General features: G+C 49.6%; 1 protein-coding gene and 1 long non-coding RNA gene across 5 annotated transcripts in view; one reads left to right on the top strand and one right to left on the bottom strand.

The window, feature by feature from the left end:
• The window catches only part of LOC147105957 (uncharacterized), a 49998-nt gene extending 47338 nt beyond the window's left edge, over window positions 1-2660 (bottom strand). Inside the window, exon 1 of the long non-coding RNA XR_015081308.1 lies at window positions 2548-2660. This is a non-coding gene — a long non-coding RNA (uncharacterized LOC147105957). The remainder of the gene's footprint in view (window positions 1-2547) is intronic.
• Window positions 2661-4257: 1597 nt separating this feature from the next.
• The window catches only part of LOC147105956 (aldo-keto reductase family 1 member C23-like protein), a 158440-nt gene continuing 148741 nt past the window's right edge, over window positions 4258-13956 (top strand). Inside the window, exon 1 of one of the 4 annotated variants that reach the window (XM_086008572.1) lies at window positions 4258-4548. In XM_086008572.1, coding sequence (XP_085864698.1) covers window positions 4375-4548 — 174 coding nt within the window. In that variant the 5' untranslated portion in view covers window positions 4258-4374. The remainder of the gene's footprint in view (window positions 4549-13956) is intronic. The other 3 variants (XM_086008571.1, XM_086008574.1, XM_086008570.1) reach the window with 3 other exon arrangements.

Here is a 13956-nt window from a genome sequence, read left to right as displayed (position 1 = left end):
GCACTTTGTCTTTGACTGTCACTTTAAGTCTGCATACACCTAAGCTATCTATTTTCTGTCCATTATAGTCCTTCAGTAGTACTGACTTTTTCTGTATTTTGGGCTTTTCTTTCATATTGTTAATGTCACTCATACTGATTAAGTTTGCTTTTGCCCCAGTGTCTAGTTTCAATGTAACTAATGCTCCATTTACCTGCAGTGGGATCATCCATTTGTCCTCTGTTACTGCATTAACTTTATGTTCAGCATTGTTAATTCCTGAGGGCTGCACATTTTCTGTATCCTTTTTGATATTGTCACATGACACCATTCCTACAAAACATGTCTCACTTAAATCAGTGTCCTCAATCACATTAACTCGGTGCCCTTTCTTTGTTTTTACTTTTGAAAAGCATTGTTTAGCAAAGTGATTCTTTCCATTACACTTTGTGCACATTTTTCCAAATGCTGGGCATTGTCTTAACTGGTGTTTGTAATCACAGCATTTACAATTAAACATTTCATCCTCCGATTGCTTTTCATTTCTGTTCTGCCCATGTTTCTTCCCCTTGTAGGACACAGCACCGACAGCAGCATTATCACTCATTACAATCGCATCATTATTGATTTCATTGAAAGTCTTCGCGTGCTTTCGAGCTAGCTCGCTGGCTTGGCATATTTTCACAGCAATTTGCAATGTTAGTTCGGTTTCTCTCAACAGACGTTCCCTGACTTTTTTATCATGAATACCAAACACAATCTGGTCACGAATCATGGATGCTTTCAGCTCAGAGAAATTACATGCCTGTGCTTTCAGTTTCAGATCAGTCATAAAGCTATCAAAAGTCTCATTTTGCTGCTGTGTCCGAGAACAGAAGATGTACCTCTCATAGGTTTCATTCTTTTTGGGAGAACAATGTGTATCAAACTTCTTTAGCACATCGTCTAATTTTTCTCTGTTCTCCTCTGGATTAAATACAAATGTATTAAATACCTTTATCGCCTGTGGGCCTACAACCATGAGCAGCAACGCTATTTCCCTTGCGTCTGGCTTCATACCGTACCCGATGGCAGCAATGTAGAGTTTGAATTGTTGTTTAAAAGTCTGCCAATTGTAGTCGATATTTCCTGTGAGTTTCAAACGCTCTGGTGGCTTCAAATTCTCCATGTCACGTTGCACAATATTCAGCAGATCTTACCAATCCTGGTACCATGTTATGTTCATTAATAACTAGTCGTTTTTATTAAGAACAGCTAGCTTTTGCTAGACACTTTATTGAGCACATGTGGACTAGGTACAGTATCTGTAGAGGCATCCATCTTGACTGCTGCCTTGTGGGTAGCCTAGTGCATCGTGGGTAGCCCACTATCATATACATACATCACCACCTAGTGTACCATTCCAGAATGACAGGTTACTGATCATTACACATAGCAACCATGACTCCAAGGTTAAATCTTAGACTGAAACTTAATCTTTTACTAAACAAACTTTTTGTTGCTCTTCTCAGTTTTTACACACCAGCTAAACTTAAATTAGTTCAAAGGTTTTTTTCAATTCTTGGGGCACAATCTTATTCGCACATGCTTCCAAAATCCAAGACAAGACAAAAGTTTTTTAATGCTTTTAACACAGAGAAGTGGGTGGAGCTAAACCACACATAACAGAATCTTTCTTTTAAAGAACATCTAATCAGACAAAAGAAATACTGTAACTTCTTAAACATTCATAGTCAGGAAAACTTTCACACAAACTGAAATTCCAGCATTTTTTTAAGGTTCCTTTCACTCAGCAAATCATGTGTTTTATTTGTCTCAGCACAAATGTTAATAACTTCCATGTCAGTAAAACTTTAAGTTTCTCTTTTTTCATCGGTGTCCCCATCTTCTTTCTCTTTGTTTATCCTTTAGTTTTGCCAATTTTCTTCCCCCTAATTTTGTCACCTGCTCCTGTAGATTTTCGTTTTAATTTCCTCGGTCTTTTGAATGACCATTACTAATTGGTGTACCAATAAAACTCCTGCTTTCTTTGTCTTACTTCCCTTTTGTGTCTCCCACCATTCTCATTGGTACACTGGTACCTTAGACGGAACCCATCCATCCTTTTTCATCTTATCTATCAAACCTTTCTGATCGTCAGCATACAGCCAACTCAATGATCCCGGCGGTCCCCAATCTGGGCCTCCGCCTTCTGTCATAATGTATTATTTTTGATACTAGTCTACCGCGTTCCGGTCCTCCCTAGTAACTCGTTCTCAGAGGTCTATCTATCATCCACCACTAGTGATGGCGGTCCTGACTTGTAACTATCTCGCTGTCAGAGGTGATTATTTCACTTGTAGCCGTTAATACATTAATACCATACGTCGCGTCCTGCAATACAACAGAGAGACTTTTAGTCTGTCTCGGATTCCCAACTAACTCTGGCCTTCACGAGGGGCCCAATTGCCCTCTTAATTCCGGCTCAGTATGGGTCCTCGAGACATTTACATTCTGAAATAACACATCAGATGTCAATCATCTTAAGCACTATTCAAACTTATCCACTATTTAAACTGCATCTCTCACCCGTCACGGATACCAGATTCTTTTGGTACTGCGTCGCTGTCACACCGCCCTTCTGAGTGATCCAATTTCTGGACGGTCAAGATTTGACTACTCGCCCCGTTCACTGGTGCAGGCGGTCTTCCAGCTCCGAAGTACCCTGCTCACAGCGCCAATTTGTTGTGGTGAAGATAAATTCACATCTAAACCGTGTAAAAGTAAAAAGATGCAGTTTATTATCAGAGCTCTGGGAGAAGAGTCTCAGACCCCGCGGTCTGTGCGAGCACCTTCTCATTCTCTCTTGGTTGGTACAGCTTTTTATTCTATTTTCATCCAATCACATTGTATTACAATAATCACCTGATCACATTGTATTACAATAATCACCTGATCACATATGGATTCTTTTCAGTATTAATAAAGGTTAGTTACATCTTACCATGCCTTTGGTTACAGGTCAAATTCCCATGACCCCTATATTCTGCTGTGTCTACAATTTTTAGCTAAAGCAGCACATTTCTTATTGCTTAACACACATTCTGTCTTGTCCCACAGCTGCGTCTTATCTCTGTTTTGCAAAGTTTCTCTACACACTGTCCTTTGTGCAAAACTAGCGAAAGTAGCACGAAAGTCTTTTTCATAAAAGAAAGTTGTTAATGATGCGGAAGTAGGAAGAGAACCCATTGCAGGTGATACTCTGGCTATGATTGGATAGATGAGAATGGAACCAGGCGAGTGCAGTCCCACCCAGCTGGACAAGGGTGGAGAGGCGTTGGGGGAGGATGGAGTGGTCAACCGTGTCAAAGGCTGCAGACAGGTCGAGAAGAAGGAGTGGGGATCGTTTACCTTTATCACAGTGACATAGGATGTCGTTTGTGACATTGATAAGAGCCGTTTCGGTACTGTGGCAGGAGCAGAAATCTGGGTGGAGAGACTCAAACATGGAGTTCTGGGAAAGATGGGCACCCAACCACAATAAGAAATAATTGAGCACATAATCCAGGCTGAGGGTGTGCTGCACTGTCAGAGGTGCTGTCCTCTCAGGTGGACTTAAAAGATTCCACGGCATTATTTCAAAGAAGAGCAGGGGAGTTCTCCCCGGTGTTCTGGCCAATGTTTATCCCTCAGCCACCATGACTAAAACAGATGATGTGGTCATTATCACATTGCTGTTTGTGGGAGCTTGCTGTGTGCAAATTGGCTGCTGCATTTCCTACATTACAACACTTCAAAGTACTTAATTGGCTGTAAAATGCGATGGAACATCCCGAGATTGCGAAAGGCGCTACATAAATGAGTCTTTTTATTAGACAGCAGATTAGTCATAAAAGGGAGGGGGAGAAGGATTGAGAGGAAGGATTTTTAATTTCCAAAGAGGTTTTTGGAGGGAGTGGAGAAAGTGCTTTAATTGAATCGTTCCCCCAACCACCTTTACAACAATAGCAAAATACTGCCGATGCTGGAAATCTGAAATAACAACAGAAAATGCTGGAAACAGTCAGCAGGTCAGTTAGCGTCCGTGGAGGGAGAAATAGAGTTAAGGTTTCAGGCCTGTGACCCTTTGTCGGAACTGGTAAAAGTTCGAGATGTAAACAGGTTTTAAGCAGGTGCAGAGACAGGAAAAGGGGGAGGGGAGGAAGGAACAAAAGGGAGGGTCTGTGCTAGGATGGGAGGCAGGAGAGGTGAAATGTTGCCAATGTTTTACTGCAGCCTGGTGAGAGTAACTGATGGGGAGGTTACTGTAAGCTCTGTAAACACGAAACAAAGCTTGAAACACAAAAGGAGCCTGAATCCTAAAGAGATGTTCTGAGAGTTGCTGAGAAGCCGGAGCAGGACAGGAAGCGCCCGCCCATGTGGTCGGGCCCCTCCCAGGACAAGTCAGCGGCTGATCACTGGGGCAGTGAGCAGACGCCAATCATCCGGCCGTCGCTCAGGATCACGATGGCTGCAACCGATCGCTGTGTGCTGCTCAATGACGGGAACAGCATCCCGATTCTAGGAATGGGAACCTGTTCACTCGACAAAGTAAGGGCAACTTGTAAGTCTGTGCGGGTGAGAGGTCATGCTGGTGAGAGGTCATGTGGGGGGTCTGTGAGCTCAGTGTGGGGGGTCTGTGAGCTCAGTGTGGGGGGTCTGTGAGTGTGGGGGGTCTGTGAGCCCAGTGTGGGGGGTCTGTGAGTGTGGGGGGTCTGTGAGCTCAGTGTGGGGGGTCTGTGAGTGTGGGGGGTCTGTGAGCTCAGTGTGGGGGGTCTGTGAGCCCAGTGTGGGGGGTCTGTGAGTGTGGGGGGTCTGTGAGCTCAGTGTGGGGGGTCTGTGAGTGTGGGGGGTCTGTGAGCTCAGTGTGGGGGGTCTGTGAGCCCAGTGTGGGGGGTCTGTGAGCTCTGTGGGGGGGTCTGTGAGCTCAGTGTGGGGGGTCTGTGAGCTCAGTGTGGGGGGGTCTGTGAGCTCAGTGTGGGGGGTGTGTGGGGGGGTCTGTGAGCTCAGTGTGGGGGGTCTGTGAGCTCAGTGTGGGGGGGGTCTGTGAGCTCAGTGTGGGGGGGGTCTGTGAGCTCAGTGTGGGGGGGTCTGTGAGCTCAGTGTGGGGGGGTCTGTGAGCTCAGTGTGGGGGGGTCTGTGAGCTCAGTGTGGGGGGGTCTGTGAGCTCAGTGTGGGGGGTCTGTGAGTGTGGGGGGTCTGTGAGTGTGGGGGGGGGTCTGTGAGAGTGTGGGGGGTCTGTGAGAATGTGGAACTCGCTACCCTGGAGTGGTTGAGGCGAATAGTATAGATGCATTTAAGGGGTGGTTGGACAAACATAGGAGGGAGAAGAGAATAGAGGGTTATGCTGAGAGATTTCGATGAGGAAAGACGGGAGGAGGCTTGTGTGGAGCATAAACGTTGGCAAGGCCTGGTTGGGCCGAATGACCTGTTTCTGTGCCGTATATCTGATGTAATCCTGTGTAAAGTTGTTTTTCCTTCATCTTTCGATGCTGGATTATTAGCTAACCCAAGTGCACTATAAGGACACAGAATGGTCAGAATCGGGCCTGGTATTAATTCTCGTGGTTGAACAGCCCGCTGAAACTCATTGCCTTGGCTCCCACATGGGCAAGATATCAGACTCCTGTGGAAGAATGCCCCAGTATACATCAGGACAGGAGCAAAGAGATTTGGAGAGAGAAACAGAAAAACGAATCAAATTCAATAAGGCTTGAGTGTCTGGGATAGTTCACATCTGTGAGAAACAGTGGAGAATTCCCGCTTAATTCTGAAGAAAGCTCTGTGCGCCAATGAGAAAAACAAAAAGTGATCGCATTCGTGCAAGTCCTCAAATCTAGATCACACTATGTATATTAGTGTATTTTTAAAGGTACATTACTGTATTTTTTTAAATCGCTCTATAATCACCACTGTATTAGTCCATATTTAAACATATAACAGAATGTTAGGACTCTGTCTATTGGTGTAATTTAAAGATACGTCAAACTGTGGGCACAGTGCATGTTTGAGAACAGCTGCATTAAACTTTGCACCTTTGTCCGATGTCTTTATCGTGCCTTGCAAAACTATCCATACCGCAGCCTTGAGTCTGTTAATCTTCCATGATAAACTTTTCATTCTATTTCTTTTTAAAAGAGGGCTGTAACAGGTCATTGGAGTACATTCTGCTGTGGGCCCTGTGTATATTGGAGTATTATTAAATCTACATCACACTGTGATTAGAGGTAAACGATCTACGACAATATCCTATAAATCTTTCATAAAGGCAAAATTATATATCCCAATATCTTGTAGAAATGCAACATTATAACAACAACTTGTATTTATATAGTGCCTTTAATATAGTAAAATGTCCCAAGGTGCTTCACAGGAGCATTATAAAAAGACATTTGACACACAGCCACATAAGGAGATATTAGGGGAGATGACCAAAAGCCTGGTCAAAGGGGTAGGTTTTAAGGAGAGCCTTAAAGGAGGGTAGAGAGGTAGAGAGGGAATTCCAGAGCTTAGGGCCTTGGCACGGCTACCAATGGTGGAGCAATTAAAATCAGGGATGCTCAGGAGGCCAGAATTAGAGGAGCGCAGATATCTCGGAGGTTTGTAGGGCTGGAGGAGGTTACAGAGATAGGGAAGGACGAATCTATGGAGGGATTTGAAAACAAGGATGAGAATTTTAAAATCAGGGTGTTGCTTAACCGGGAACCAATGTAGGTCAGCGAGCACAGGGGTGAAGGGTGAACGAGACTTGGCGCGAGTTAGGACACGGGCAGCAGAGTTTTGGATAACCTCAAGTTTGTGGAGGGTAGAACGTGGGAGGCCGGCCAGGAGTGCGTTGGAATAGTCGAGTCTAGAGGTATCAAAGACATCGATGAGGGTTTCAGCAGCAGAAGAGCTGAGGCGGGGCAGAGTCAGGCGATGTTCCGGAGGTGGAAATAAACGGTCTTAGTGATGGCACGGAAACTCAGTTCAGGGTCAAATATGACACCAAGGTTGGAAGCCGTGTGGTTCAGTCTCAGACAGGTGCTAAGGAGAGGGATGGAGTCGGTGGCTAGGGAGCTGAGTTTGTGGCAGGGACCGAAAACAATGGCTTTGGTCATCCTAATATTTAGTAGGAGGAGATTGCTGCTTAGTACTGGATGTCGGACAAGCAGTCTGACAATTTAGAGACAGTGGAGGGGTCGAGAGAAGTGGTAGTGAGGAAGAGCTGTTGTGGGGGGTCTGTGAGAGCTCAGTGCGGGGCAGACCCGCTGGGGAATGTTAATGGTGAGAGACTGGCTGATGTGTAGAATTTGTGACCTGCTCCGTCTTTGATTGATGATTGAAGGGGGCACTTTGCCCCCGGAGGCGTTGGGAGAATGGGCTGGTCTACCTGAAGGAGTCAAAGAGCCACCGAAGCAGCCTAGTGTGTGTGGGGGCAGCAGGAGGAGGTGGATCTGGAGAGGTCTGGGCACAGCGCGGCGGGTTTGAATCCCTGATTGCTGGAAGCGGGCCTTGGCCACTGTCACAGCTGCCTACGGACTCTGTCATGAACAAAAAAAGCCTGCATTTGTATGAGTGAAACCCTCGTGTATAATGCTGAATTTAATTAATTTTCTACGTTTCAATAAGATTGAAACAAAATAAGATTTTATCGGAACAGTAATGCCGACCCCACCGTTTCATAAATCATGAGACAAACTCTTAAAAATTTGGTATGAAATCAGGAGTTGCTTATTTTTTGAAACATAAACCAATATAGATTAACAGTTCGTTTAATCGCTAACAGGTCACAGCTCTTTACAAAAATGATATTACTGCAACTGAAAATACTTTACAAAAACTTTTTTTAAATCCTACTCTATCACCACGTTGCTGTGTTTGGATACTCCTCTTGAGTTTTGGGCGGGTGATTTTTCAGTTTCAGGCAAGCGCAAAATTATTGGGCTGTATTTTGCGACCCCCTACAGGTGCGTATGAGGTGTGTACGCGTTCGTAGGGGCTGCGCAAGTTCTGGGTTTAGGCATGTGAAGCGCATGCGCTAAAACCCGGAACTTGTGATCTGTCAAGAAGTTAAGAATCTTCTTGACAGATCATCCGCATCCCTGGGAGAAGGGACTCCGCGGGTGGAGAGTTGCGCTATTTACCCAACTTCCGCCCGCTGAATGCCTGTGAGATTCTTACGCCTGGTAACAGCAGGCATAAAGCCTGCTTTTACCAGCAAAAGAGTTTTAAAAAATAGAAAAATAAAATTTTATCACTCATATACATCAAAAATCCTGTCCAATATGGTAAGTTTATTTTTAGCCCTGTTAAAACATAGAGGGCTGGATTTGTGTCATCCGCTTTTCGTGTTATCCACCTGATTCCAAATCGATGTGGGAGATTGATGCGATTTTCACATAATTGGGCAATTGAGTTCCAGCGTGTGGGAACCCAATTAGTTTTTTCAGCCTGAAACTCGCCTCCGATGATGTCATCGTTGCTGCTGCATTTAAGGTCTGCAAGAAGCCTTGCTTCTTCTGCAGACTGCCAACCTTTTGGCCTTTGCAGTAAGAGGGACCTGGAAGCAGAATGAGCAGCGGGAGTCCTAAGTCTGCTCCCAGATTTGATGACGTCGCCCTGCAAGCTTTGGTGGAGGGAGCAAGAGCTAATAAGGAGGTGCTCTTCCCTTCAGGGAGGAAGAAGCCTCCCCAGCAGACGAAGGCTGTGTGGGTCCAGGTGGCCCAGGAGGTGAACTCGTTGTCCCTCATCCGCAGAACCTGGCTTCAGTGCAGGAAGAGGTTTCATGACCTGCGCACTGGAAAAGTGATTATGACTTTGCCATCACCCTCAATCTGATCCCCATTGCCTCTCCTCACCAGCACTCAGCTTTAGCAGCCCCTTCACATCCCACTTGACACTGACATCCCTGCACCCTTACCCATTCCCTCTCTATGGTCACATTCACCTAACTATTGGACTATGCAGCCCTCACACTCCCTATCACTGTGATGCTATGAAAACAACTTACTGTGGCGGAGACCACATAGGGACAATAACACAATGTATAGCCAATGCTGTTATATGTACCTAAACACAATTCACTTTGTATAGCAATGTTGTGATATGTACATGCTGGGTTGGGTTATTGGTGCAGGGTCCCTTTAAGAGCGTCAGGAATGTGATGACGTCGGTTGCGTGATGACGTCATAGCCCCTGCACAGGGCTGAGCCTTCAGACCTCGTGGACAGTGATTAAAGTAAGACACGTTTTGTTTTTGCTCAAAAAGTCTCAGCCTGTTGATTTCTGTCGACTCCAACATTGGTGACCCCGCTGCTCTTTTGGACGATTCCAAAGACCTCATCTGAAATGGCGACGAACGCCGTTTCCGTCAAATTACCCGAGTCTTGGGAACAACAGGCTGGCGCTTGGTTCGCCCAGGCTGAGGCTCAATTTGCACTCCGGGACATCACCGCGGACGACACGAGGTACGACTACGTTGTCTCTGCTCTCGGCAGCTCTACCGTGGCCAGAGTCGTGAACCTGCTCGAAAACCCCCCGGAGCTCAACAAATACGGTACGCTGAAAGTGCGCCTCTTACAAACTTTCGGACTCACCGAAGCCAAATGCATACGCCGGCTTCTCTCTCTACCCGGGCTTGGCAACTCCAAGCCCTCGGAGCTGATGGATCACATGCTGGCCTTCCTGGGCACACACACGCCGTGCTTCCTCTTCAAGGAACTGTTCCTTCAACAGCTGCCAGGTCAGGTACGGTCGGCTTTAGCCAACTCTTCCACTCCCGATTTCCGTGACCTGGCCAAGGAGGCCAACAAATTTTTCTCCGCCGGGCAACAGTACTGCACGGCCACGCGGAGCCCTGCCCTCACTGATACAGCCCAACGGCGGCAACCCTCAAGCCTCTGCTTCTACCACGCGCAGTTCGGCTCCAAAGCCAGGAAGTGCCGGCCCCCGTGCAGTTTTCCCACGTTTTGAAAAAAACTAAAGACCACTCGTCGGCTGCTATGGCTGTCTGCTGTTCAGGCAGTTTGTTGTTTATTACAGACACCGACTCCGGACGTCGTTTCCTTTGTGACACGGGCGCCCAGGTGGGCGTCCTGCCCGCGTCAACCATAGACATTCAAGGGGGAAACCACGGCCCCGTCCTCGAAGCTGCCAATGGCAGTTCCATCCGCACCTTCGGGAAACGGAACGTGGCGCTTTGTTTTGGCGGGCAGCGGTTCACCTGGGACTTTGTCACAGCAAAAGTGTCCACCACCCCCCTTCTCGGCGCTGACTTCCTCTGCGCCAGTGGCCTTTTGGTGGACGTCAAGAACCGGCGTCTCATCAACGCAGAAACCTTCAGCTCGCTCCCATGTTCCCTCAGCGGGTCCAGCACGACGCAGTTGTCCAGCGCACTCTCGGCCTCCGACGAGTTTTCCTGCCTCCTCGCCCAGTTCCTGGACCTCACGAAGCCCACGTTCTCATCCGCCGCCACCAAACACGGGGTAGAACACCACATCTCGACCACCGGTCCGCCCGTCTACGCCCGCGCTCGGCGCCTCGACCCCGGGAAGCTCGCCATCGCCAAAGCCGGGTTCGACACCATGGAGCGCCTCGGCATCATCAGCCGGTCGAACAATCCGTGGGCTTCGCCCCGCCACATCGTCCCAAAACCAGGCGGCGGGTGGCGCCCGTGCGGAGATTACCGGCGACGCGACGACCCCCGACCACTATCCGATTCCACACATCCAGGACTTTTCCGCCCGCCTGGCCGGGAAAGTGGTATTCTCGAAAGTGGACCTCGTCCGGGGTTCCCACCAGGTCCCTGTCCAGCCGCAGGACTTTCCGAAAACCGCGGTGATCACCCCGTTCGGGCTATTTGAATTTCTCCGCATGCCATTCGGCCTCAAAAACGCCGCACTGGCCTTTCAACGCCTCATGGACACCGTGTTACGGGACCTGACATTCCTGTTCGTCTACCTGGACGACATCCTCATCGCCAGCGCCTCCAGGACAGAGCATGTGTCCCACCTCCGGACTCTCTTCGAACGACTCAGCCAACACGGCCTAATCGTCAACCCGGCCAAGTGCCAGTTCGGGCTGTCCTCAATCGACTTTCTCGGGCACCGCATCACGAAGGACGGGGCGGTGACACTGCCATCGAAAGTGGAGGCCGTGCTGGACTTCCCGCGACCCCTCACCGTGAAGGCCCTGCAGGAGTTTTTGGGCATGGTGAACTTCTACCATCGTTTCGTCCCCCTAGCAGCCCAGCTTATGCAGCCCCTTTACGAGGTCCTCAAAGGCAAGCCTGACAAACTCGCCGTCGACTGGTCCGATGAGATAGCCAATTCTTTCACGGACACGAAAAGGGCCCTGGCTAACGCAACCATGCTGGCGCATCCATTACCTGATGCGCCGATCGCTCTCACCACTGATGCCTCGGATTATGCAGTCGGCGCCGTCCACGAACAGTGGGTCAACGGCTCCTGGCAGCCGCTCGCCTTCTTCAGCCGGCAGCTCCGCCCCAACGAGCGGAAGTACAGCACCTTTGATCGCGAGCTTCTCGGCCTCTACTTCGCCGTCCGACACTTCCGTTTCTTGCTGGAGGCCCGCCCGTTCACGGCGTTCATGGACCACAAGCCGTTGACCTTCGTCATTGATGCGCTATCAATTACTCATAAAAGACTGAGAGTTAGAAGAGTAACCAAAGGCTTTTATTAACAACAGAATGGAGGTCTGCCTCGCGTGGTCGACCGGTCCATGATACTAAGGGCTGGGGAGCAGTCACCTTTATACTAGGACCTGTGGGAGGAGTCAGCCGAGGCATGTCCAGGCATGTACACAGTGGAATACAAACAGGACAAACAGGAATACAAACAGTGGTTTACCACATTCACCCCTTGTTTAAAATTGAGTCCGGCGGGGTGAAGTGTATTAAAAGTTAGTGTATTGGAGTCTCTCCGGAGGTCTTGTCTGCCGCTGTGATCTGCGTGGCGACGGCAGGGGTAGTGAAGTTTCCGGCGTCGAGTCCAGCGTAGGCTGTGGCACAGGCGTGTCATCCTCGTAGATGTCGAGCGGGTCGCGGGGCCCAGGCCTGCCGTCTGCTGGGGCTGGATATCGGATCGTGGGGGGGGGGGTGGTAGTGGGTAGTGGGTTACTGCGGCCCCCGAGGGTGCAAGGTCTCTTATGGAGACTGTGTCCTCCCGCCCGTCCGGGTATGCGATGTAAGCATACTGGGGGTTGGCGTGGAGGAGGTCGACCCTCTCGACCAGGGGGTCCGTTTTATGGGTCCTCACGTGTCTTCTCAGTAGGACCGGCCCTGGGGACGCCAGCCATGGCGGTAGCGATGTCCCCGATGTGGACTTCCTTGGGAAGACAAACATTTTCTCATGAGGGGTGGCGTTAGTGGCAGTGCAGAGCAGTGACCGAATAGAGTGGAGCGCATCGGGGAGCACATCCTGCCAGCGGGAGGTTGGAAGGCCCCTAGACTTTAAGGCTAGCAGGACGGCCTTCCAAACTGTCGCATTTTCTCTTTCCACCTGTCCGTTCCCCCGGGGGTTGTAACTGGTGGTCCTGCTTGTGGCAATACCCCTAATTAGCAGGTACTGACGGAGTTCGTCGCTCATAAACGATGAGCCCCGGTCGCTATGGATATAGCTGGGGAAGTCGAACAGGGTGAAGAGGTTGTTCAGACATTTAATGACCGTGGCACTGGTCATGTCCGGGCAGGGGAAGGCGAACGGGAAACGGGAGTACTCATCAATAATATTGAGGAAGTACACATTGCGGTCGGAGGAGGGGAGAGGCCCTTTAAAATCGACGCTCAGGCGCTCGAAGGGGCGAGTGGCTTTTATCAGGTGGGCCCTGTCTGGTCTATAAAAGTGCGGTTTGCACTCAGCGCAGACTTGGCAGTTCCTGGTCATGGTCCTGACCTCCTCAATAGAGTAAGGCAGGTTGCGGGCCTTGATGAAGTGGAAGAACCTGGTGACCCCCGGGTGGCAGAGGTCATTGTGGAGGACCCGTAGTCTATCGATCTGCGCGCTGGCGCAGGTGCCACGCGATAGCGCATCCGGGGGTTCATTTAGCTTCCCGGGCCGGTACAAGATCTCGTAGTTGTAGGTGGAAAGTTCGATTCTCCACCTCAAGATCTTGTCATTTTTGATTTTGCCCCTCTGCTTGTTGTTAAACATAAAAGCAACTGAACGCTGGTCAGTGAGCAGGGTAAATCGTTTTCCGGCCAGGTAGTGCCTCCAATGACGCACAGCCTCCACAATCGCCTGGGTCTCCTTCTCAACAGCGGAGTGTCTGGTCTCCGGGCCTTGGAGGGTTCGTGAAAAGAAGGCCACGGGTCTCCCCGCCTGATTGAGGGTAGCGGCCAGGGCAAAGTCAGACGCGTCGCTTTCCACCTGGAAGGGGATGGATTCGTCCACTGCGTGCATGGTGGCTTTGGCAATGTCCTCCTTGATACGGTGGAAGGCTAAGCGGGCCTCTGCCGTCAAGGGAAAAGAGGTGGACTTGATCAGCGGACGGGCCTTGTCCGCATAGTAGGGGACCCACTGGGCGTAATAGGAGAAAAACCCTAGGCACCTCTTCAGGGCCTTGAGGCAGTGGGGCAGTGGAAGTTCCATAAGGGGACGCATCCGGTCGGGGTCGGGGCCGGGGCCGATGACTCCGTGTTCCACAACACAGCCAAGGATGGCGAGGCGGTTTGTGCGGAATATGCACTTCTCCTTGTTATATGTCAGGTTTAGGAGTTGGGCGGTGCGGAGGAATTTTTCGAGGTTTGCGTCATGGTCCTGCAAGTCACGGCCGCAGATGGTCACATTGTCCAGATATGGGAAAGTGGCCTGCAACGCATTTTGATCTACCATCCGGTCCATCTCCCTTTGGAAGACGGAGACCCCGTTGGTGACGCCAAAGGGAACCCTAAGGAAGTGGTAGAGGCGGCCGTTTGCCTCAAAGGCAGTGTACTGGCGGTCCTCAGGGCGGATGGGGAGC

The sequence above is a fragment of the Somniosus microcephalus genome, chromosome 16 (assembly GCF_052327205.1).
Source record: "Somniosus microcephalus isolate GS21.2 chromosome 16, FLI_Smic_1.0, whole genome shotgun sequence".
Lineage (NCBI taxonomy): Eukaryota > Metazoa > Chordata > Chondrichthyes > Squaliformes > Somniosidae > Somniosus > Somniosus microcephalus.
This window is presented reverse-complemented; position numbering and strand designations above follow the sequence as displayed.